General features: G+C 39.0%; 1 protein-coding gene across 2 annotated transcripts in view; it reads right to left on the bottom strand.

Annotated features, from left to right (window-relative positions):
- The window catches only part of ERLIN1 (ER lipid raft associated 1), a 145,507-nt gene that overhangs the window by 18,805 nt on the left and 99,598 nt on the right, over positions 1-27,104 (bottom strand). For both annotated transcript variants that reach the window (XM_053692156.1, XM_053692157.1), the window contains exons 4-11: positions 19,846-19,892; positions 16,567-16,628; positions 15,337-15,462; positions 14,337-14,410; positions 7,912-7,970; positions 5,835-5,926; positions 4,934-5,023; positions 4,051-4,130 (exon numbers count right to left, since the gene is read on the bottom strand). In XM_053692156.1, the coding sequence (XP_053548131.1) occupies positions 4,051-4,130; positions 4,934-5,023; positions 5,835-5,926; positions 7,912-7,970; positions 14,337-14,410; positions 15,337-15,462; positions 16,567-16,628; positions 19,846-19,892 (630 nt within the window). The remainder of the gene's footprint in view (positions 1-4,050; positions 4,131-4,933; positions 5,024-5,834; positions 5,927-7,911; positions 7,971-14,336; positions 14,411-15,336; positions 15,463-16,566; positions 16,629-19,845; positions 19,893-27,104) is intronic.

Genomic DNA, 27,104 nt, shown 5'->3' with positions numbered 1-27,104 from the left:
TTCACTTTCCATCCGTGGGAACCTAGAAAAGACAACAAGATCTCTGTATGAGAGTTTGCTTATTGAAAAGATGTCGTCCAGGTAGGGCGTCACTGCAATTCCCTGAGACATGATTACTGCCAAGAGAGCCCCCAGAACCTTTGAGAAAAATTTGGGAGCTGTGGCAAGGCCAAACGGAAGAGCCACAAACTGAAAGTGTTTGTCTAAAAAGGCGAATCTCAGGAACTTGTGATGATCTCTGTGAATGGGGACATGAAGATACGCATCTATGGTAATCATGAACTGACCCTCTTGGACCAAGGGGAGAATGGAACAAATTGTTTCAATCTTGAAGGACGGTACCCTGAGAAACTTGTTGAAACACTTTAGGTCTAGAATAGGACGAAAAGTTCCCTCTTTTTTGGAAACCACGAACAGATTTCACTAGAATCCTAGACCCTGTTCCCTTACAGGAACTGGAACTATCACTCCCAGGGAAGAAAGGTCCAGAACGCAATTCAAGAATGCCTCTATTTTTATCTGGTCTGTAGATTATCTTGAAAGGTGGAACCTGCCTCTGGAAGGAAAAGTCTTGAACTCTATTTTGTAACCCTGAGATACTATGTCCACAGCCCAGGGATCTGGGACATCTCATATCCATGCTTGATAAAAAAGAGAAAGTTTGCCCATCACTTGATCCGATCCCGGATTGGGGGCAAACCCTTCATGCTGATTTAGACTCAACTGCAGGTTTCTTAGACTGCTTCCCCTTGTTCCAAGACTGATTAGGTTTCCAAGAAAACTTGGACTGTTCCTGCTTGGAAGAGGGAGAGGTAGACTTTCCTCTGAAGTTATGAAAACAACGAAAATTACTTTGACGTCCTTTAAGGTCTATTCTTCTTGTCTTGTGGTAGAACAGACCCTTTTCTACCAGTAATGTCAGAAATTATTTTTGCCAGACCAGGTCCAAACAAGGTCTTACACTTGTAAGGAAGTGCCAGAAGCTTGGACTGAAAAGTAACATCCGCTGACCAAGATTTCAGCCACAACGCCCTACGAGTTGGTACAGCGAAGCCAGATATCGTGGCTCCCAGTTTAATAACTTGCATGGTAGCATCAGAAATAAAGGAGTTGGTTAATTTGAGAACCAATAAGATGCCGCACTTGATACAGTGGCAATACAAGCCGCAGGTTGCCATCGAAAAACCTTGATGAACATACATCTTCTTCAAATAAGTCTCCAGCTTGTTGTCCATTGGATCCTTAAAAGAGCAGCTACCCTCTATAGGAATAGTAGTTCTCTTAGCCAGAGTAGAAATGGCCCCTTCTACTTTAGGCACTGTGTGCCATGTATCTTTAATGGAGTCAGGGACAGGAAACATCTTTTTAAAGACAGGAAATGGGGAAAAAGGTATCCCTGGCTTCTCCCATTCCTGTGAAATAATCTCTGTAGCACAGTCTGGAACAGGAAACACTTCCACAGTGGAAGGAACATCATAGTAAGTATTAAGTTTACTAGATTTCTTAGGGTTGACCACTCTGAGATTTCACCCTTCAACCTTATACCCGCAAAGTGGGGGGCCTGACTGTCAAGTTATATCGTCATACCCGTTGTAAGGGAATCGTTAAACCGTTTCTAAGGCTGATCTCTGAAGTTTCAATACAGTTTCAAAAGACGCTGTAATTGTACATTACGGACCACCAAAGTGCCTTAAGTTCTATAACTTTGTTATTATTGTTTTTACACATTATTGCTATCATACAATCTAACTGTTGATATCCGCTCTTGTTAATGTTCATATGGACTTTTATTTTTTATGCTATTTTTAGCCTGTTTCAGGATTTTCAAAGTCTGTAGCTATTTCAGAATATTTGCATTTAGCTATTTGTAGCAATTTTAGAAGATTGTATATTTAGGACTACACTAATTTAGTATTGAGTGACCGGTCACTTATATATATATATTTTATACATTTTAAATTTAGCCACTAGTATATGGCATATTGTAGTTGATGTTTACCTCAACATATTAATTAATTAAAACTTATATTTTTACCCATACAGTGGTTGTAGTTATCTTTCAGCTTTTTTAGCGCTGTCCTTACTCACCCTTTGTTTTATTGATATATTTGACAGCCTTTGGGGAAAGCTGTTTATTGGTACAGCTTAGATAATTACTGGGGTAGCGCTGTGGGACTTTTGTAAATTTGTACCAATAAGCAGCTAGCTCCCACTAATGTAGGATATGTGTGTATTCTTTTTCAACAAGGAGATACCAAGAGAACAAAGCACATTTGAAAATAGTAGTGAATTTAAAGTGTCTTAAAATTACATGCTCTATATAAATCATGCAGGTTTAATTTTGACTTTCCTATCCTTCAATTTTGACTTTATTGTCCCTTTAAAGGGATAATATTTTAACATTTAGTGTTTGGGCTATGTTGCTTATACATTTTTTTGTTTTAATTATTTTACCATACACAAACTGATGTAGCTAATAGTGTGGGTGTTCGGTGGGAAAATGTTTGGAATTTTGCTACTTATATTGAAACATAAAAACTCACTGGGGTCAACTACTTGGTACAAAAGAGCCACCAATTAAATTTATGTGCAGTTCACGTGTACAAGAAGTAACCCTCTCCAGGCGCACATGAATTTGATTTCTACTCTCTATCTGGAAAAATATCTACAAATTCCCATGGCTAATAGTTATGACCGAAATTAGTTTTTACATTCACAGCTTGAATTTCAGAGCTTTGACCATAAAATATTTAAGTCCATTTTGAGAGGATTCTTTAGTGTAACTAGGTGACTTTCCATAAACTTACATTATATAAGTAAACTAAGTGCTACCTGTATTTTTTAATTAAAGGGACACTCAAGTCAAAATTAAACTTTCATTATTCAGATAGAGCAGCAATTTTAAACTACTCTCCAATTTACTTCCATTAACAAAATATGCACAGTCTTTTTATATTTACACTTTTTGAGTCACCAGCATCTACTGAGCATGTGCAAGAATTCACAGAATATACTATATGCATTTGTGATTGGCTATTGGCTGTCACATGATACAGGGGGAGTGGAAAAAGACATAACTTTGAGACTCTTGGTATTAGCACCATAATATAATTAACAGTATCACCCCAAGTGAATAGTGAGTGGATTGTTGCACTAATCTCTAAAATACCTTTAAGAAACATTTTGTAAGGCATTTTAACTACCACCCTATTGGCAGTAACTATCTGGATACCCCAGTACTACCAGCTCATTAGCTACTGGCTGTGACACGAATGTATTCAAGTAACCTATATTTGTTTCATCATTGATTGATGCTAGGTGTGATATAGCTTTTCTTTCACCTTTATACCTATTCACCAAGGACACAACTAATTTTAGGACTCCAACTCTCCTTATACTATTGATTTATTCATGGCAATATTCCCCTGTATTATTTTTATCTCCCACTCAGTCAGCTAGTATTTATCCGACGGCACCTCGCATAATTTATGCATGCATAGGATATACCTATTACCAATCTAGTCCCCACAGCTGGGTTCCCCTGTACTTATTATAAGTGGTTGACCCCCTTATTGGCCCCTTAGAGGTGCTCCCCCCTTTGGGAATTTACTCTTATTGTTGATGCACCCATTATATCACTCTGTGTTTTTAAGTAAATTGTTATTTTAATACGATATTAAAAGTTAAGTTTTACCCCTTCTATTGGAGGAATTCCAATTGAATTTTTTCTGAACCCCATTGCTTAGTTATCAATAGTGTTGTTGAGTGCTATTTAGGTACATACCTCTCTAATGTTATACATAAGAATTCTTCTAATAACTTTGAAATGTGTCAGAAAAAAAATAATCTATCACTCATTTGAAGTTCAGACTTGTTACTGTGCATGTGTTGTTACTGTGCATGTGTTGTTACTGTGCAAATCTACTGTATTTACTGATCCTCTAAACTAATGCACTTTCATTGTTACCTGTCCTCCCCCAGAACCAACATAACTGTCTGACTTTGAGTAATAAAACGTGTGCGCCCTGCGTGTTTTGATGCCTCACTCACCTTGTTAGCTTCAGCAATTTTTTGAGCAGTATAATATTCAGCGTCTGCTCGTCCCCGTTCTCTTGCCAAGTAAGCTGAATCTATGAAGGGGAAAAAAAACAGCGTTAAAGGGACATAAAAGTACTAAAAGATAATGATAGTAAAATGTTAGAGGAAACTAGTGCAATAATAAAATGCACTATTTATCCCCGGCAAAGGGTTTAAACACATAGTTAAAGTCAGCTTGAAAAGCAGCAATGTACAACTAGTTTGCCAATTGCAAAAGGCTTATGTGTGTAGCCACTAGGCATGGGTATTCAGATCTTTCATTAGCATCCAAATGTGGCCGCTTGCAGCATTCAGCACTTTTCGGAGCCAGATTTATTCTTGTACAACACACTAATATCTGGATTCGCACACATCTAGGTGTGTTGCACTTTCATAAGAAATCCGGCTCCAATAAGAGACTAATGTTGCCCTTGGCCACCGCTAACGAAGCATCTGAATGCCACCAATCATTACCTAGCTCCCAGTAGTGCTTTGCTGCTTCTGAGCCCACCTAGATATGCTTTTCAACAAAGTCATCTAACACACTAATATTGATAACATAAAGAAATTGAAAATCTTTTAATTAATTTCACATTTAATACCAACATAAAAGAAGATGGAATGTACTTCTTTATGCGCTCAAAAAACAACCGTAGTTATGGCAGAGCAGAGTGTGGGTAAATAGAGGAAGGGGTGTCGATATTTTAACAAAAAAAATGCGTTACCATATGGAAACCTCTTAAATACCCTACACTAGTTGATATTATACAAAAGTGACTTGAGTCCCTTTAAATACACTGTCCCATCCGTTAGAGCATTTTATCTGGCATGTGAGTACATGTAGGTGACAACTCACCTTCAATCTCAGAAATTCGTTTTTCTGTTTCTTTCTCCATGACTTTCTGCTGGAAATGAATTTTAGCCACTTGCGCAAACTTCTCTGCCTCTGTCAAATAAAAATAAATAATGCTTAGATATGTAACACGGGATAGTTTTTCAGACAGAGGAAAGCATCCGGATGATATTAATAGCCAAAGAGTAGACTCTGCTGTACTCCAGGCTAACAATATGTAATAAAAGCAATTGTATTAATACAAACACCAACATTATATTGAGGTGCCCCTTCACCAAATCTGAACCGTTGTACTGCTATGTGCTTAGTCATTGAAAAATATATCTTCATCAACACCCCCTCTACACGCTCTTGCATACGGATAACATTCCTGCAAAACTGCTGCCAGATAATGATCCAGACACTACTGACCTTTCATTTCCTGCTTTTCAACAAAAGATACAAAGAAAATTTGATAATAGGAGTAAATTAGAAAGCTGTTTAAAATCGCATTTGTTACTAAAGGCTTTACATATATGTTATAAGGATTCAGCTATTACAAGTATATATATATATATATATATATAAAAAGAGTGTTGTGGAAACGGCACACTTCACAGCAGCAATCACCTGGTGCACTGCTAAATAAACATGCAGCAACGAGTAGTGAAGAATTCAAACGGATGTGTTCCGTATCCAGTACAAACTTCACACAGCAGGCACATCAGGAATTTATAATCCGTTTAATGAGTAAACAACCAAACGTTTCAGCCCTCACATGGGCTTTTGTCAATGGTAATCAGAAGCACCAAAAGCTAGCTCATATGCAAAATTTGTAAGTGGGTAGATGTGGTCAGGGCCTGTTGATGTATACATTTGTTTTCAAATCCTTTTTGAATACTTTTAGTGCTTAGTGCATATTTACCTATCACAGCTTTCTTCCTTTCAGTTTCTGCTTCTTTCTCAACAACTTTCTGCCTCTGTGCTGCAATTAGGAGCTTCGTTTTCTCCCCTTCCCTGTGTACAAGAATAGATAACAATAAAACTTCTCATTTTTCCTTCATTCTACAGAGACTCATGGCTGAAAAATCAACCAGAAGTCATAGAAGTATCATTTACAATTCTCAGAAATACAGCATGGTGCTGAATTTCCATTTTAAATAAATACAGACATTCTGGGTAAAGGAGTCACATATAACAAATAAAAAAAATCAAAACAGGTGGCATTAAATATATTTACTATAATAAAGGGATATTTAAAAAATAAAAATAAACATGGCCCCTGTTGAAAATACTTTTACTTTATCTTTACATGTATCCATGTGTTTAAAGGGATAGTAAACCCATTTTTTTTCTTTCATGAACCAGAGCATGCATTTTTAAGCAACTTTCTAATTTACTGCTATTATCAAATTGTATTCGTTCTCTTGGTATCTTTATTTGAAAAAGCAGGAATAAAAGTGAGGGAGCCGGCCCAATTTAGGTTCAGCACCCGGGTACAGCTTGCTAATTGGTGGCAAAATGTAACAACCACTCAGCAAGCGCTATCCAGGGTGCTGAACCAAAAATGGGCCGGCTCCTAAGCTTTCATTCCTACTTTTTCAAATAAAGATACCAAGAGAACAAAGAAAAATTGATAATAGGAGTAAATTAGAATGTTGCTTAAAAAAGCTCTATCTGAATCCTGAAAGAAAAATTTTGGGTTTTGTATCCCTTTAACATGCATAATTTATACTCTTCAATACATAAAGACAAAAAAATTGTGTACATTGAAATACTATAATTATCGCATGAAATATTATAATTATCAGATCAGAATATATATATATATATATATATATATATATAAAATTGCAGAGGTGAACGGCACTCACGAGTATGTCAGCTACCTGGTGCTCACACTATGGAGAAACAAACAGTAAAGCAGTTATGGATCCCACGGACGGACTCCGTGTTGCAGCAAGGACCCAAGAAAAGCAGGCACACAGGTTTTTTCATAAACACTCCGGTTTATTTGCAAAGTTGATTACCAAACGTTTCGGCTCACACACGAGCCTTTGTCAATGGTGTACAAAACCATTTGGTTTTGTACACCATTGACAAAGGCTCGTGTGTGAGCCGAAACGTTTGGTAATCAACTTTGCAAATAAACCGGAGTGTTTATGAAAAAACCTGTGTGCCTGCTTTTCTTGGGTCCTTGCTGCAACACGGAGTCCGTCCGTGGGATCCATAACTGCTTTACTATATATATATATATATATATATATATATATATATATATATATATATATATATATATATATATAGAGAGAGAGAGAGAGAGAGAGAGAGAGAGAGAAGGGGGATCATTAAGAAAACTTATATACTGAGAAAAAAATATATAAAAAAAGGTTATAAATGATAATAGAATAAGTATGTGAGAAATTTGAAATGCTAGAAATAAAGGCTTTAATGCAAAAAGTCAATAATGTATTATAAGTCAATAATAATAATTTTAAAAAAATAAATTAATTTATTTATTAAAAAATCTATAGCATATTATAGGATCATTTATTTGTTATGGTTAATACTGATCGGGGGGGGGGGGGGGGACTTAGAAAAAATATCTGGAACTTTTAAAAATATTTTAGCCAGCCCTTAAAAAATGAAGGAATTATCTGTTTTTTTTCCCCCTTTCAAAATTATCAGTAAATAGCTGAAATTTGCTGTATTTTTATATGCTAACAATTCACATATTTTGAGAAGTGATGTAAGTGAATATTTGTGATTTATTTCATATAAAATGATCCATATAGAAATATGCTTATTAAAAAGCAAAAAATAGTTTCATTATATCAGTTTAGCACAATAAGAATGTGTTGATATATAAAAACACAAATTATCGAGGTTCTATAGGCATCTTGCAGAGCGATTCTTCTGGATGTGTTGCCGAGTATTAACTATTTAGATCACAGCTGACCTACGCCACTTTACACCGTAAGCATGAAAGGCAAAATACTTACATGAGCTCAAAGTTTCTCCTGATGGCCTCTGGAATTTTTGGCTTTGTAACACGCACGGCCTAAGTAGAAATAGGAAAAAACAAAGTTTATAGCACCATTTTCTACTGAGCATGGGCAAGAGTTCATAGTGTGTTCATAGTGTGTACATATACGAGTCTGTGATTGGCTAATGATTGTCACATGATTCACAGGGCAGGAAAATTGAAGAAACTTTGAAATTTGCCAGGAAAAAAACATAATTTATGCTTACCTGATAAATTCCTTTCTTCTGTTGTGCGATCAGTCCACGGGTCATCATTACTTCTGGGATATAACTCCTCCCCAACAGGAAATGCAAGAGGATTCACCCAGCAGAGCTGATATAGCTCCTCCCCTCTACGTCAGTCCCAGTCATTCGACCAAGAATCAACGAGAAAGGAGTAACCAAGGGTGAAGTGGTGACTGGAGTATAATTTTAAAAGATATTTACCTGCCTTAAAAAACAGGGCGGGCCGTGGACTGATCGCACAACAGAAGAAAGGAATTTATCAGGTAAGCATAAATTATGTTTTCTTCTGTTATGTGCGATCAGTCCACGGGTCATCATTACTTCTGGGATACCAATACCAAAGCAAAAGTACACGGATGACGGGAGGGATAGGCAGGCTCATTATACAGAAGGAACCACTGCCTGAAGAACCTTTCTCCCAAAAATAGCCTCCGAAGAAGCAAAAGTGTCAAATTTGTAAAATTTGGAAAAAGTATGAAGCGAAGACCAAGTTGCAGCCTTGCAAATCTGTTCAACAGAGGCCTCATTCTTAAAGGCCCAAGTGGAAGCCACAGCTCTAGTGGAGTGAGCTGTAATTCTTTCAGGAGGCTGCTGTCCAGCAGTCTCATAGGCTAAACGTATTATGCTACGAAGCCAGAAAGAGAGAGAGGTAGCAGAAGCTTTTTGACCTCTCCTCTGTCCAGAATAAACGACAAACAGGGAAGAAGTTTGGCGAAAATTTTTAGTTGCCTGCAAGTAGAACTTGAGGGCACGAACTACATCCAGATTGTGTAGAAGACGTTCCTTCTTTGAAGAAGGATTTGGACACAAGGATGGAACAACAATCTCTTGATTGATATTCCTGTTAGTAACTACCTTAGGTAAGAACCCAGGTTTAGTACGCAGAACTACCTTATCTGAGTGAAAAATCAGATAAGGAGAATCACAATGTAATGCTGATAACTCAGAGACTCTTCGAGCCGAGGAAATAGCCATTAAAAACAGAACTTTCCAAGATAACAATTTTATATCAATGGAATGAAGGGGTTCAAATGGAACCCCTTGTAAAACGTTAAGAACTAAGTTTAAACTCCATGGCGGAGCAACGGCTTTAAACACAGGCTTGATCCTAGCTAAAGCTTGACGAAAAGCCTGGACGTCTGGATTTTCTGACAGACGCCTGTGTAACAAGATGGACAGAGCTGAAATCTGTCCCTTTAATGAACTAGCCGATAAACCCTTTTCTAAACCTTCTTGTAGAAAAGACAATATCCTAGGGATCCTAACCTTACTCCAGGAGTAACGTTTGGATTCGCACCAGTATAGGTATTTGCGCCATATTTTATGGTAAATCTTTCTGGTAACAGGCTTCCTAGCCTGGATCAGGGTATCAATAACCGACTCAGAAAAACCACGCTTTGATAAAATCAAGCGTTCAATTTCCAAGCAGTCAGTTTCAGAGAAGTTAGATTTTGATGTTTGAATGGACCCTGTATCAGAAGGTCCTGTCTCAGAGGTAGAGACCAAGGTGGACAGGATGACATGTCCACTAGATCTGCATACCAAGTCCTGCGTGGCCATGCAGGCGCTATTAGAATCACAGATGCTCTCTCTTGTTTGATTTTCGCAATCAATCGAGGAAGCAGCGGGAAGGGTGGAAACACATAAGCCATCCCGAAGTTCCAAGGTGCTGTCAAAGCATCTATCAGAACCGCTCCCGGATCCCTGGATCTGGACCCGTAGTGAGGAAGTTTGGCGTTCTGGCGAGACGCCATGAGATCTATCTCTGGTTTGCCCCAACGTCGAAGTATTTGGGCAAAAATCTCCGGATGAAGTTCCCACTCTCCCGGATGAAAAGTCTGGCGACTCAAGAAATCCGCCTCCCAGTTCTCCACTCCCGGGATGTGGATTGCAGACAGGTGGCAAGAGTGAGACTCTGCCCAGCGAATTATCTTTGATACTTCCATCATTGCTAGGGAGCTTCTTGTCCCTCCCTGATGGTTGATGTAAGCTACAGTCGTGATATTGTCCGACTGAAACCTGATGAACCCCTGAGTTGTTAATTGGGGCCAAGCTAGAAGGGCATTGAGGACTGCCCTCAATTCCAGAATGTTTATTGGAAGGAGACTCTCCTCCTGATTCCATAATCCCTGAGTCTTCAGAGAATTCCAGACAGCGCCCCAACCTAGCAGGCTGGCGTCTGTTGTTACGATTGTCCAGTCTGGCCTGCTGAATGGCATCCCCCTGGACAGGTGTGGCCGATAAAGCCACCATAGAAGAGAATTTCTGGTCTCTTGATTCAGATTCAGGGTAGGGGACAAATCTGAGTAATCCCCATTCCACTGACTTAGCATGCACAATTGCAGCGGTCTGAGGTGTAGGCGTGCAAAAGGTACTATGTCCATTGCCGCTACCATTAAGCCAATCACCTCCATGCATTGAGCTACTGACGGGTGCTGAATGGAATGAAGGACACGGCATGCATCCTGAAGCCTTGTTAACCTGTCTTCTGTCAGGTAAATCTTCATTTCTACAGAATCTATAAGAGTCCCCAAGAATGGAACTCTTGTGAGAGGAAAAAGAGAACTTTTCTTTTCGTTCACTTTCCATCCATGCGACCTTAGAAATGCCAGAACTAACTCTGTATGAGACTTGGCAGTTTGAAAGCTTGAAGCTTGTATTAGAATGTCGTCTAGGTACGGAGCTACCGAAATCCCTCGCGGTCTTAGTACCGCCAGAAGGGCACCCAGAACCTTTGTGAAGATTCTTGGGGCCGTAGCCAATCCGAATGGAAGAGCTACAAACTGGTAGTGCCTGTCTAGGAAGGCAAACCGTAGATACCGTTGATGATCTTTGTGAATCGGTATGTGAAGGTAAGCATCTTTTAAATCCACTGTGGTCATGTACTGACCCTTTTGGATCATAGGTAAGATTGTCCGAATAGTTTCCATTTTGAACGATGGAACTCTTAGGAATTTGTTTAGAATCTTTAAATCTAAGATTGGCCTGAAAGTTCCCTCTTTTTTGGGAACCACAAACAGGTTTGAGTAGAACCCTTGTCCTTGTTCCGACCGCGGAACTGGATGGATCACTCCCATTAATAACAGATCTTGTACACAGCGTAGAAACGCTTCTTTCTTTATCTGGTTTGTTGACAACCTTGACAGATGAAATCTCCCTTTTGGGGGAGATAATTTGAAGTCTAGAAGGTATCCCTGAGATATGATCTCCAGCGCCCAGGGATCCTGAACATCTCTTGCCCAGGCCTGAGCGAAGAGAGAAAGTCTGCCCCCCACTAGATCCGGTCCCGGATCGGGGGCTCTCGGTTCATGCTGTCTTTGGGGCAGCAGCAGGTTTCCTGGCCTGTTTGCCCTTATTCCAGGACTGGTTAGGTTTCCAGCCTTGCCTGTAACGAGCAACAGCTCCTTCCTGTTTTGGTGCAGTGGAGGTTGACGCTGCTCCAGGTTTGAAATTCCGAAAGGGACGAAAATTAGACTGTCTAGCCTTAGCTTTGGCTTTGTCTTGAGGTAGGGCGTGGCCCTTACCTCCTGTAATGTCAGCGATAATTTCTTTCAACCCGGGCCCAAATAAAGACTGCCCCTTGAAAGGTATATTAAGTAATTTAGACTTAGAAGTAACATCAGCTGACCAGGATTTTAGCCACAGTGCTCTACGTGCCTGTATGGCGAATCCAGAGTTCTTAGCCGTAAGTTTGGTTAAATGTACTACGGCCTCCGAAATGAATGAATTGGCTAGTTTAAGGACTCTAAGCCTGTCCATAATGTCGTCTAGCGTAGATGAACTAAGGTTCTCTTCCAGAGACTCAATCCAAAATGCTGCCGCAGCCGTAATCGGCGCGATACATGCAAGGGGTTGCAATATAAAACCTTGTTGAACAAACATTTTCTTAAGGTAACCCTCTAATTTTTTATCCATTGGATCTGAAAAAGCACAGCTATCCTCCACCGGGATAGTGGTACGCTTAGCTAAAGTAGAAACTGCTCCCTCCACCTTAGGGACCGTTTGCCATAAGTCCCGAGTAGTGGCGTCTATTGGAAACATCTTTCTAAATATTGGAGGGGGTGAGAACGGCACACCGGGTCTATCCCACTCCTTAGTAACAATTTCAGTTAATCTCTTAGGTATAGGAAAAACGTCAGTACTCGCCGGTACCGCAAAGTATTTATCCAACCTACACATTTTCTCTGGTATTGCAATGGTATTACAATCATTGAGAGCTGCTAAGACCTCCCCTAGTTGCACGGAGGTTCTCCAATTTAAATTTAAAATTTGAAATATCTGAATCCAATCTGTTTGGATCAGAACCGTCACCCACAGAATGAAGCTCTCCGTCCTCATGCTCTGCAAGCTGTGACGCAGTATCAGACATGGCCCTAGTATTGTCAGCGCACTCTGTTCTCACCCCAGAGTGATCACGCTTGCCTCTTAGTTCTGGTAATTTAGACAAAACTTCAGTCATAACAGTAGCCATATCATGTAATGTTATCTGTAATGGCCGCCCAGATGTATTAGGCGCCATAATATCACGCACCTCCCGGGCGGGAGATGCAGGTACTGCCGCGTGAGGCGAGTTAGTCGGCATAACTCTCCCCTCGCAGTTTGGTGAAATTTGTTCACATTGTACAGATTGACTTTTATTTAAAGTAGCATCAATACAGTTAGTACATAAATTTCTATTGGGCTCCACCTTGGCATTGGAACAAATGACACAGATATCATTCTCTGAGTCAGACATGTTTAACACACTAGCAATAACTTGCAACCTGGTTATAATCTTTTTTAACAAAAACGTACTGTGCCTCAAAGAGGTACTTAAACGATTAAATGACAGTTGAGATAATGAACTGAAACAGTTATAGCATCAAGTTTAAAATAACACAACTTTTAGCAAAGGTTTGTTCCCATTAGTAAATAACTAAATTTGACATAAAAAGAGTAACGTTTTTATTCACAGTCAATAAAAATTCTCACAGCTCTGCTGAGAGAATGTACCTCCCTTCAAAGAAGTTTGAAGACCCCTGAGATCTGTCAGTGAACCGGATCATGCAGGAAATATAATAGTAGCTGACTGGAATTTTTTGATGCGTAGCAAAAGAGCGCCAAAAACGGCCCCTCCCTCTCACACACAGCAGTGAGGAGAAACGAAACTGTCACAATTTAAAGCATGCAACTGCCAAGTGGAAAATAATGCCCAAACATTTATTTACTCAGTACCTCAGCAATGTAAACGATTCTACATTCCAGCAAAAACGTTTAACATGACAATATTTATTAAAAGGATTAGTGACCTTTAACAGAGTAGTTCCGGTGAAAAACCATTCCCAGAATACTGAAGTGTATACATACATGTCATTATAACGGTATAGCAGGATTTTTTCATCAATTCCATTCAGAAAATAAAAACTGCTACATACCTCAATGCAGATTCATCTGCCCGCTGTCCCCTGATCTGAAGCCTTTACCTCCCTCAGATGGCCGAGAACAGCTATATGATCTTAACTACTCCGGTTAAAATCATAGTAAAAAACTCTGGTAGATTCTTCTTCAAACTCTGCCAGAGAAGTAATAACACGCTCCGGTGCTATTGTAAAATAACAAACTTTTGATTGAAGTCATAAAAACTAAGTATAATCACCATAGTCCTCTCACACATCCTATCTAGTCGTTGGGTGCAAGAGAATGACTGGGACTGACGTAGAGGGGAGGAGCTATATCAGCTCTGCTGGGTGAATCCTCTTGCATTTCCTGTTGGGGAGGAGTTATATCCCAGAAGTAATGATGACCCGTGGACTGATCGCACATAACAGAAGAAATCTACTGCTCATTTAAAAATTTAGAATAAGCGTTATTGTTTTGCCTTTTTATTAAACATTTGTTGATTTTGCAAATCTACTGTATTTTATACTTTCAATTTTTTTTTTTTTTGTCATAGACCTTTTACTTCAGGCTTTTGTAAACAAAGCATTAAACCCATTACTTATATCCAGAGTTGGAAAGCTCATTTACAGGCTACAGTTTTACAAACCATTCTCCTTGACAAACATTTTTTTTACTGGTTGTCTATTGAAGTAAATCACAGGCTTGAACTAAATCATAGTTGGATTTAGAATCTATTTTTTTATGCAGAAATGATTATTGACAAACAAGAGTCCCTTACCTGTATAGTAAGTCCTGGTGCCATTACATTGAGTTCCTTCTGCAGCGACAGTTTTAGATTCTCATCAATCTGATCTGCAAAAACATACACAGTAACATATTGCATCTTCTAAATTACCTTAAAGTGATGGTAAACGCAGCCTATATTGAACATGAATACGAAATTGTTGTTGAACAAAAATGGATATGGGCACCTTTACTTTATGACATCATAGCTGGAAGGGTTAAAAATAGTTAATTGTTTATTAGACTCAATCCTACCACTGCCGTCCCACTTAGAAAAACCTTATTTTTTCAAGCAGTGACATATTCACCGCTCATCTAAAGTTTGTGCGAGTTGTACGGCAGTGGTAGGATTGAGTCTAATAAATAATAGACTAACCCTTCCAGGTACGATGTTGCTATAAAGTAAAGGTGCCCATATGCATTTTTTTCAACAATAATTTCATATTTACGTTCAGTATAGGCTGTGTTTACCATCACCTTAAAGGAAATACTTTCAACACTGCTACTTTGTGTTTAAACCCCCGCTCAGAGCCGCAACTGCAGAGCTCTAAATAGTGGTTATACAACTGCTGATTGGGATCAGGCATTGTCTGCAGCTCCTGAGCAGGAATTTAACTATGTGTTTAACCTCTTTGAGAGAGTTAATCAAATTGAGTTGGAGTGTTGAAATCACAAATTGCAGCATGCAATTTTTGCAGCCGAATGTCCCTGTAAATTCTGCAACATATCAATACAGAGTTAATCACAGATATTAAAGCAAGGAGGTTGGGTAAGTCTGAAGTTACATATCAGAATGTTTTATGAATTACACCCAATATATCAGTAAGCCAGTAAAGACACAACTGCATGTTCTGTAGTGCAATACGCACATACTGCCACATATTATTATCTATAATAATATGAGTACAAGTTATTGACATAATTAGTACACTACAAGGTAATCACTATTGTTTTGCATGTAACACAGACTATATTCTCTTGTGCAAGATACTCACCGAACAGCTCAATGTAGACCTCATGTAGTGTATGTGAACTGCAAAACTGGTTAAGTTCATGGTGGATTTTGTTAAATATTAGTGTCTTGTCGTAATCTGCTGTGTAGTTTCTTACCACGTCAAACACTGCAGGGAAAAAAATAATAATAAATCAGAAGTCATGTTTATTGTTGTACGAAAAATATCCCATGAAGTTCACTAATATATATAGAACAGAGTATTACAATATCCGTGTAAACAAAACTGCACAAGATTTTTAATATTAGCAAAAATATACATTTAAAAATGACATGAAAGTAAAAATGAATTGGTCATTCTAGTGAAAAAAATGACATGCTCTAATTAGTAAGGGCATGTAATTTTAGCAGTGGTGACGCTGCAACTCTTTGCGTTTAACCCCCAGAAGGGTGTTAAGCACATAGTTTAAGTCCCACTTGTGAATTGCAGATAACTGGTGGTCCTAATTGGACACAGCCGGTGAGCTAATTGGATCTAATTTGCTCACTGGCTGTGTACACTCAAGACCAACTTTGTAACACATTGGGGCTCCAGATTAATATTTTAGAAGCCTTAAAGGGACAGTCAACTCAAATTGTTTTATTGTTTAAAAGATAGATAATCCCTTTATTACCCATTCCCTAGTTTTGCACAGCCAACATGGTCATAATAATACACTTTTTACCTCTGTAATTACCTTGTATCTAAACCTTTTCTGACAGCCCCCTGATTACATGACTTTTTATTTATTATCTATTGATTTGCATTTTATCCAATTAGTGCAGGTCTGCCACAACCCACAGGCGTGAGCACAATGTTATCTATATGGCTCACATGAACTAGCAGTCTTCTGTTGTGAAAAGCTAATTATAAAAGCATGTGATAAGAGGCTGTGTTTAGTGGCTTAGAAACAGGCAGAAATTTAGAGGTTTAAAGGTTATAAAGTATATTAATGTAACAATGTTGGCTGTGCAAAGCTGGGGAATGGGTAGTAAAGGCGTAAGCCATCATTTCAGACAGCAATACTTTTGGTGTTGACTGTCCCTTTAATGGCTGCATTAATAGTAGGGTTGCAGGGTACCCTCTATAAGAGAAAGAGAAAATATAAAGGCAGCCTTGAGATTAATTGTGGATAACCATATGTTAAATCAACCCCAGAAGTTCTACAGTGTATAAAAAAAGGAAGAACAAAATCACTTACTTCATATAACACAGCGAAAACTCAGCACTTACCTGCAGAAGGAGACAGCATATTCACAACCTCAATTTGGTCAAAGTAGATCATAACCCCACCACTGGAATAAAACAGCATGAGAGTTGGAGCTTATTTAAAATACGTCAAGACAAATAAACCCATATCCACATATTTGTATTGCAAAGCTATGTTAGAGGAGATTAAAATGTATGGAAGTCTTAAAGGACCATTAAACTTGACATTTCAACAACTTATAAAATATTTCCCCATTACAAGTGAGACATTATTGCCATATACAGTATTTATGTTGCTGCCTTTTGTTGTAAAATAGATCTAAAAATTGTGCTTGTTTCACTTTCTCCCAGGGAAGTTTGTGTTGCTACTTTTAGGCAATTTATGTAAACATTTGTTTACTTCACCCTCCCCCTAAGATTCTCAGCAGTCACATGTTTGTAAAGGTGGTTTATCAGTTTTGCATAAACAATCATGATAGGAGAAGCATTATTTGCAATAGGAACTAAGTTGAATCAGTGCTAAACCACCTTAAAAAGGACGATACCCAAATGTTGAAACACTTGAAAGTGATGCAGCATAGCTGTAAAAAGCTGACTAGAAAATATCTCCTGAACATCTCTATGTAAAAAAGAAAGATATTTTACCTCAAATTTCCTCAGTATTCACACCCTACTGTAAAGAGACTTTAAGCAGCCAATCAGGATGCTTGTCCCAGGAATGCAAGGGAGTGTGCATCAGGAATGTGCAGGTGCAGTCATGTTATTTTTCTATTCAGTTTAATTAGGTTTACTATGAAACCTCAGGAGATTCAAGTGAAATCTCATGAGATCACAGCAAAGGCAAAGCATTACCTTAGCACTGCTGATTGACTATTATTTTCTTTTGTTTTTCCCCAACTTGCTGCTGGACAGCAGCTAAAGTATAACTGTTACTTACTCTGGTGAGCTGAAGAAATGTTGAGGTAAAAAATCTTCCATATTTTACATAAAGATAATCAGATGATATTTTCTTGTCAGCTTTTTACAGTTATGCTGCATCACTTTAAAGGAAGAGATAAAAGGAAGGTTTCCCCCATCTCTCTCAACTGCACATGTGCAGAGTTCATGCTATTTCTGAATATTAGTTTGTGATTGGTTAGCAAGGATTCTTTTGTTCTGGGGACAGGGAAATCAGTGAAATGAACATAAAACAATATACTCATTTAACAAAAAAAAAGCTTCAGTTTTCATTGCAAAATTATTCTCAGAAATGAAGGTTCAAAAGCATGTAGTTTACAGTTTGTGTTTAGTGGTCCTTTAAAGAGACAGAGAACCCAAATTTTTTCCTAAGTTATACATATAAAGTTGCAACCGCTTATTATTATTAAAAGAGGCATTGATTCAAGGGAGGAAAGCATAATTCTGTCATTATATAAAGCTCTGGTAAGACATCACCTTGAGTTTGGAGTGCAGTTCTGGGGACCGATTGCTAAAAAAGATATTGCAGAACTAGAAAAAGTTCAGAGAAGGGCCACAAAGCTAATAAGGGGATCGGAGAAATTAACCTATGAGGAGAGGCTAGCCAAACTGGGTCTGTTCTCTTTAGAAAAAAGGCGCTTGAGAGGTGACATGATTACTTTATATAAATATATTCAAGGCCCATATACAGAGATGGCAGAAGCTCTGTTTATTCCAAGAAAATTGTTTCTGACAAGAGTTCATAATTTAAGGTTGGAGGAAAGGAGATTTAATCTCCTGCAACAGAAACGTTTTTTCACTGTAAGAGCAATAAAATTGTGGAACTCATTACCAAAGGAGGTAGTGAATGCCAATACCATAGGTACATTTAAAAATAGTATGGATAAATTTCTGTATATAAACAAAATTCATGGATATGATTGCTAGTATTAAATGGGTCACATTTTAATGGGGTTATTTAAACTTAACTGGAGCTTTTTGTAAGTATTTTAGATTTGTATAGGTTGAACTCGATGGACTTCAGTCTTTTTTCAACCTTATCTACTATGTTACTATGTTATGTATGTTACTATGTAACTGTAGCCCAATTTTGTAACATATCATTTCCAAGTAAAAATACTTCCTATTTGCGCCTCTGCCGTTTTAAAATGTCCGCCTGCCCCCTCCCCTATTACGTCACCAGCATCATCATTATCTGCCTGTGATCGTAGTTACTTTACGATCGTACACGTTCCTGTGTTTGGCGAATGCGCAATGCTCCAATTTTACTGAAGGGGGACGTTTCAAATAGGAACTAAAAATACCAGCTCATTATCCTAGCCTTTCATATTTGCGGCGTACCAGTATGCTTCAGTTCAAATATGAAACGGCTAGGATAATGAGCTGGTATTTTTAGTTCCCGTTTGAAACGTCCCCCTTCAGTGTGGCACACACAGTGTGGCAAACACAGGAACGTGTACAATCGCAAAGTAACTGCGATCACAGGCAGATGATGACTATGCTGGTGACGAATTAGGGGAGGGGGCAGGCAGACATTTTAAAACAGACATTTTTACTTGGAAACAATATATGTTACAAAATTGGGCTACAGTTGGCAATAATAAGCGTTTGCAACTTTATATGTATGACTTAGGACAAATATTGGGTTGACTGTCCTTTTAAGTGTTGTTTGTCAGCAAACTGTATAAAGGCAACCATTCAACCTTTTACAAAAGATTCAAATAGAGCTTGTCAATCAAATATTTGTTTAGGTGACTATAGGATTAGAAATACGTTTGTTTAAGCTATTGGCAGCTAGAGAAAACTACATCCTCTCTGGCAGTCAATGTTTTTAGAATGCAAAACATTTTTATCCTATATCATGTTACAATTGTCAAAATAAAATCAAACACATTATTATGTTGAATTATATTGTTAGATTAAATGTAATTCTGGACAAAATTAGATTTGTATTTATATTCAGGTAGTATATCTGACCCTGTTCTTTCTACAGTCTGGTCCAGTTTCACTCACTGAGAAGGTTACTGTTGGCAAACTGTGTTATGAATAAAAAAAAGTCATTGATTAAATTAGAGCTCTGAAATTCCCATGATCCTTCATTCTGCCTCCATTTTTTATTTAAAATATGAATTTGTTTTTATTATTTATATGCACACATCTTTAGCTATTAAAATAGTTCTGTTTATACATTTGTATAGTAACAAATGTCACAATTATTCTACTTATCACAAGCAAGCATGTGGGTTTAGTGATAAGCCACCAGACAATAAATTAGTACTTTTTATTATATCACACATTATGATAAAAAACCGTGTTATTCTAACCAAATAAAAAAAAAGTTCTTACCTGGTTCCGCAAGGTACATTTTTAACTTCATCGGTTTGTAGTGTTGTCTAAAAAAATAAAAAAAAATAAAATAAAGACAAAGACAATTCCATGAATAAAACATTCAACAACTACTTTTAAAATAGTCCAGGTACTGTCATAACCACACCACTAATCCTTTGTATACCAGGAGCATGGGTTTATATTTCATCTGGGCAGACTAGCTGGATTCATGTTTATTCTCTACCATTTAAAGTGACATTATACACTCATTTTTTCTTTGCATAAATGTTTTTTAGATGATCTATTTATATAGTCCATGAAGTTTTTTTTTTTTTTTTTTTAAATGTTTAGTTTTGCTTATTTTTAAATAACATTGCTCTGATTTTCAGACTCTAACCAAGCCCCAAAGTTTTATGTGAATACCGTCAGCTACCTTCTCCAGCTTGCTCCTGTTTGTGTAAAGGGTCTTTTCATATGCAAAAGAAGGGGGAGGGGGGAGTGTCTTATTTGCCACTTGCAGTGGGCTTTCCAGCTGCCTTTTCAACAAAGCTAAACAGAGCTTCTAAGTAAATTTTTAAACAGTTTTCTACTGGATTTTTATATCAGTATCTGCGCATCTTATTCTTTATAGTAATGTCTATTACATGCAGTTATATAAAAATGAGTGCATACTGTCCCTTTAAATATGATTTAATGTTTAATCCCATGAGGTAATGCTCATTTTGACTATTTTGTTATGCATCTGCTTAGGTACAATCCCTAATATATATATCTACATATGTGTAAAGAAATATGAGAGCGCCACTCGTTAAAGACTTGAATATAAATGTGTTAATACTTATTGTTATGTGATATAAGGTAAGCAGCTGTTATAAAAAAACAAACAAAAAACGTATAAGCAAACACTTAAAGGGACATGAAACCCAAAAAATGTTCTCATGATTCAGATAGAGAACACAATTTTAAAACAACTTTCTAATTTACTTCTATTATCTAATCTGTTTCATTCTCTTGGTATCATTTGTTGAAAGAGCAGCAATGCACTACTGGTTTCTAACTGAACACATGGGTGAGCCAATCACAATCAATATATATATGCAGCCACCAATCAGCAGCTAGAACCTAGGTTCTCTGCTGCTCCTGAGCTTGCCTAGATAAACCTTTCAGCAAATAATAACAAGAGAAGGAAGCAAAATGAAATAATAGAAGTAAATTGGAAATTTGTTTAAAATTGTATTCTCTATCTGAATCATGAAAGAAAATGTTTGGGTTTCATGTCCCTTTAACAGCGCTAGTAAAGTGACAATAATGTGGATTTCAAATAAAATGTTTTAATTCAATAAAAAACAAATCATTTGTGAATTAATTGTACAGGGTAAAATAGTTACAAAGTAACACAATAGAGCGTTGTTAATATTAACCAATTAACATGATGTAGCTTTTTGCAATTATAGGCACAAAAAATGTATGCAAAGTGTAAAAAAAACATAATTTATGCTTACCTGATAAATTCCTTTCTTCTGTTGTGTGATCAGTCCACGGGTCATCATTACTTCTGGGATATTATCTGCTCCCCTACAGGAAGTGCAAGAGGATTCACCCAGCAGAGTTGCTATATAGCTCCTCCCCTCTACGTCACCTCCAGTCATTCGACCAAAGACCAACGAGAAAGGAGAAGCCAAGGGTGTAGTGGTGACTGGATTATAATTTAAAAAATATTTACCTGCCTTAAAAAACAGGGCGGGCCGTGGAATGATCACACAACAGAAGAAAGGAATTTATCAGGTAAGCATAAATTATGTTTTCTTCTGTTATGTGTGATCAGTCCACGGGTCATCATTACTTCTGGGATACCAATACCAAAGCAAAAGTACACGGATGACGGGAGGGATAGGCAGGCTCATTATACAGAAGGAACCACTGCCTGAAGAACCTTTCTCCCAAAAATAGCCTCCGAAGAAGCAAAAGTGTCAAATTTGTAAAATTTGGAAAAAGTATGAAGCGAAGACCAAGTTGCAGCCTTGCAAATCTGTTCAACAGAGGCCTCATTCTTAAAGGCCCAAGTGGAAGCCACAGCTCTAGTAGAATGAGCTGTAATTCTTTCAGGAGGCTGCTGTCCAGCAGTCTCATAGGCTAAACGAATTATGCTACGAAGCCAGAAGGAGAGAGAGGTAGCCGAAGCCTTATGACCTCTCCTCTGACCAGAGTACACAACAAACAGGGAAGACGTTTGTCGAAAATCCTTAGTTGCCTGCAAGTAGAACTTGAGGGCACGAACTACATCCAGATTGTGTAGAAGACGTTCCTTCTTTGAAGAAGGATTTGGACACAAGGATGGAACAACAATTTCTTGATTGATATTCCTGTTAGTGACTACCTTAGGTAAGAACCCAGGTTTAGTACGCAGAACTACCTTGTCTGAGTGAAAGATCAGATAAGGAGAATCACAATGTAAGGCTGATAATTCAGAGACTCTTCGAGCCGAGGAAATAGCCATTAAAAATAGAACTTTCCAAGATAACAATTTTATATCAATGGAATGAAGGGGTTCGAACGGAACACCCTGTAAAACGTTAAGAACTAAGTTTAAACTCCATGGCGGAGCAACAGTTTTAAACACAGGCTTGATCCTAGCTAAAGCCTGACAAAATGCCTGGACGTCTGGATCTTCTGACAGACGCTTGTGTAACAAGATGGACAGAGCTGAGATCTGTCCCTTTAATGAGCTAGCCGATAAACCCTTTTCTAAACCTTCTTGTAGAAAAGACAATATCCTAGGAATCCTAACCTTACTCCAGGAGTAATCTTTGGATTCACACCAGTATAGGTATTTACGCCATATTTTATGGTAAATCTTTCTGGTAACAGGCTTCCTAGCCTGTATCAGGGTATCAACAACCGACTCAGAAAAACCACGTTTTGATAAAATCAAGCGTTCAATTTCCAAGCAGTCAGCTTCAGAGAAGTTAGATTTTGATGTTTGAATGGACCCTGTATCAGAAGGTCCTGTCTTAGAGGTAGAGACCAAGGCGGACAGGATGACATGTCCACTAGGTCTGCATACCAAGTCCTGCGTGGCCATGCAGGTGCTATTAGAATCACTGATGCTCTCTCCTGTTTGATTTTGGCAATCAATCGAGGAAGCAGCGGGAAGGGTGGAAACACATAAGCCATCCTGAAGTTCCAAGGTGCTGTCAAAGCATCTATCAGAACCGCTCCCGGATCCCTGGATCTGGATCCGTAGCGAGGAAGTTTGGCGTTCTGGCGAGACGCCATGAGATCTATATCTGGTTTGCCCCAACGTCGAAGTATTTGGGCAAAGACCTCCGGATGAAGTTCCCACTCCCCCGGATGAAAAGTCTGGCGACTCAAGAAATCCGCCTCCCAGTTCTCCACTCCCGGGATGTGGATTGCTGACAGGTGGCAAGAGTGAGACTCTGCCCAGCGAAATATCTTTGATACTTCCATCATTGCTAGGGAGCTTCTTGTCCCTCCCTGATGGTTGATGTAAGCTACAGTCGTGATGTTGTCCGACTGAAACCTGATGAACCCCCGAGTTTTTAACTGGGGCCAAGCTAGAAGGGCATTGAGAACTGCTCTCAATTCCAGAATGTTTATTGGCAGGAGACTTTCCTCCTGACTCCATTGTCCCTGAGCCTTCAGAGAATTCCAGACAGCGCCCCAACCTAGTAGGCTGGCGTCTGTTGTTACAATTGTCCAGTCCGGCCTGCTGAATGGCATCCCCCTGGACAGATGTGGCCGAGCAAGCCACCATAGAAGAGAGTTTCTGGTCTCTTGATCCAGATTCAGAGTGGGGGACAAATCTGAGTAATCCCCATTCCACTGACTCAGCATGCACAATTGCAGCGGTCTGAGATGTAGGCGTGCAAAGGGTACTATGTCCATTGCTGCTACCATTAAGCCGATCACCTCCATGCATTGAGCTACTGACGGGAGTTGAATGGAATGAAGGACACGGCATGCATTTAGAAGCTTTGTTAATCTGTCTTCTGTCAGATAAATCTTCATTTCTACAGAATCTATAAGAGTCCCCAAGAATGGAACTCTTGTGAGAGGAAAGAGAGAACTCTTCTTTTCGTTCACTTTCCATCCATGCGACCTTAGAAATGCCAGAACTAACTCTGTATGAGACTTGGCAGTTTGAAAGCTTGAAGCTTGTATCAGAATGTCGTCTAGGTACGGAGCTACCGAAATTCCTCGCGGTCTTAGTACCGCCAGAAGGGCACCCAGAACCTTTGTGAAGATTCTTGGAGCCGTAGCCAATCCGAATGGAAGGGCTACAAACTGGTAATGCCTGTTTAAGAAGGCAAACCTTAGATACCGGTAATGATCTTTGTGAATCGGTATGTGAAGGTAAGCATCCTTTAAATCCACTGTGGTCATGTACTGACCCTCTTGGATCATGGGTAAGATTGTCCGAATAGTTTCCATTTTGAACGATGGAACTCTTAGGAATTTGTTTAGGATCTTTAAATCCAAGATTGGCCTGAAAGTTCCCTCTTTTTTGGGAACCACAAACAGGTTTGAGTAAAACCCTTGTCCTTGTTCCGACCGCGGAACCGGATGGATCACTCCCATTAATAATAGATCTTGTACACAGCGTAGAAACGCGTCTTTCTTTATTTGGTTTGTTGACAACCTTGACAGATGAAATCTCCCTCTTGGGGGAGAGAATTTGAAGTCTAGAAGGTATCCCTGAGATATGATCTCTAGCGCCCAGGGATCCTGGACATCTCTTGCCCAAGCCTGGGCGAAGAGAGAGAGTCTGCCCCCCACTAGATCCGGTCCCGGATCGGGGGCCCTCGGTTCATGCTGTCTTAGGGGCAGCAGCAGGTTTCCTGGCCTGCTTGCCCTTATTCCAGGACTGGTTAGGTTTCCAGCCTTGTCTGTAACGAGCAACAGCTCCTTCCTGTTTTGGTGCAGTGGAAGTTGATGCTGATCCTGTTTTGAAATTCCGAAAGGGACGAAAATTAGACTGTCTAGCCTTAGCTTTGGCTTTGTCTTGAGGTAGAGCGTGGCCCTTACCTCCTGTAATGTCAGCAATAATTTCTTTCAAACCGGGCCCAAATAAAGTTTGCCCCTTGAAAGGTATATTAAGTAATTTGGACTTAGAAGTTACATCAGCCGACCAGGATTTTAGCCACAGCGCCCTACGTGCCTGAATGGCGAATCCTGAATTCTTAGCCGTAAGTTTGGTTAAATGTACTACGGCCTCCGAAATGAACGAATTAGCTAGTTTAAGGACTCTAAGCCTGTCCGTAATGTCGTCCAGCGTAGCTGAACTAAGGTTCTCTTCCAGAGACTCAATCCAAAATGCTGCCGCAGCCGTAATCGGCGCGATGCATGCAAGGGGTTGCAATATAAAACCTTGTTGAACAAACATTTTCTTAAGGTAACCCTCTAATTTTTTATCCATAGGATCTGAAAAAGCACAGCTATCCTCCACCGGGATAGTGGTGCGCTTAGCTAAAGTAGAAACTGCTCCCTCCACCTTAGGGACCGTTTGCCATAAGTCCCGTGTGGTGGCGTCTATTGGAAACATCTTTCTAAATATTGGAGGGGGTGAGAACGGCACACCGGGTCTATCCCACTCCTTAGTAACAATTTCAGTTAATCTCTTAGGTATAGGAAAAACGTCAGTACTCGCCGGTACCGCAAAGTATTTATCCAACCTACACATTTTCTCTGGTATTGCAACAGTGTTACAATCGTTAAGAGCCGCTAAGACCTCCCCTAGTAATACACGGAGGTTTTCCAATTTAAATTTAAAATTTGAAATATCTGAATCCAATCTGCTTGGATCAGAACCGTCACCCACAGAATGAAGCTCTCCGTCCTCATGCTCTGCAAGCTGTGACGCAGTATCAGACATGGCCCTAGAATTATCAGCGCACTCTGTTCTCACCCCAGAGTGATCACGCTTGCCTCTTAGTTCTGGTAATTTAGCCAAAACTTCAGTCATAACAGTAGCCATATCTTGTAATGTTATCTGTAATGGCTGCCCAGATGTACTAGGCGCCATAATATCACGCACCTCCCGGGCGGGAGATGCAGGTACTGACACGTGAGGCGAGTTAGTCGGCATAACTCTCCCCTCGCTGTTTGGTGAAATTTGTTCAATTTGTACAGATTGGCTTTTATTTAAAGTAGCATCAATACAGTTAGTACATAAATTTCTATTGGGCTCCACCTTGGCATTGGAACAAATGACACAGGTATCTTCCTCTGAATCAGACATGTTTAACACACTAGCAATAAACATGCAACTCGGTTACAATCTTATTTAACAAAAACGTACTGTGCCTCAAGAAGCACTAAACGATTAAATGACAGTTGAAATAATGAACTGAAAAACAGTTATAGCATCACTCTTTAAAAACAACACAACTTTTTAGCAAAGGTTTGTTCCCATTAGTAAAATAACACTAATTAAATTCTAAACATAAAAATTACAGAGCAACGTTTTAAATCACAGTCACTATATAAGTCTCACAGCTCTGCTGAGAGAATCTACCTCCCTTCAAAGAAGTTTGAAGACCCCAGAGTTCTGTTAGAGATGAACCGGATCATGCAGAAAATACAAGAGTAACTGACTGGAAATTTTTGATGCGTAGCAAAGAGCGCCAAAAACGGCCCCTCCCTCTCACACACAGCAGTGAGAGAGAAACGAAACTGTCATAATTAAAACAAGCAAACTGCCAAGTGGAAAAATAATGCCCAAATATTTATTCACTCAGTACCTCATTAATGCAAACGATTCTACATTCCAGCAAAAACGTTTAACATGAAAAATACCTATTAAAAGGTTTAATGTACTTTTACAGAGTAATTCCGGTGAAATACCATCCCCAGAATACTAAAGTGTAGAGTATACATACATGTTCATTATAACGGTATGGCAGGATTTTTTCATCAATTCCATTCAGAAAATAAAAACTGCTACATACCTCAATGCAGATTCAACTGCCCGCTGTCCCCTGATCTGAAGATTTTACCTCCCTCAGATGGCCGAGAAACAGCAATATGATCTTAACTACTCCGGTTAAAATCATAAGAAAAACTCTGGTAGATTCTTCTTCAAACTCTGCCAGAGAGGTAATAACACGCTCCGGTGCTATTGTAAAATAACAAACTTTTGATTGAAGTTCTAAAAGCTAAGTATAATCACCATAGTCCTCTCACACCTCCTATCTAGTCTTTGGGTGCAAGAGAATGACTGGAGGTGACGTAGAGGGGAGGAGCTATATAGCAACTCT

Source organism: Bombina bombina, chromosome 9, assembly GCF_027579735.1.
Source record: "Bombina bombina isolate aBomBom1 chromosome 9, aBomBom1.pri, whole genome shotgun sequence".
NCBI lineage: Eukaryota > Metazoa > Chordata > Amphibia > Anura > Bombinatoridae > Bombina > Bombina bombina.
This window is presented reverse-complemented; position numbering and strand designations above follow the sequence as displayed.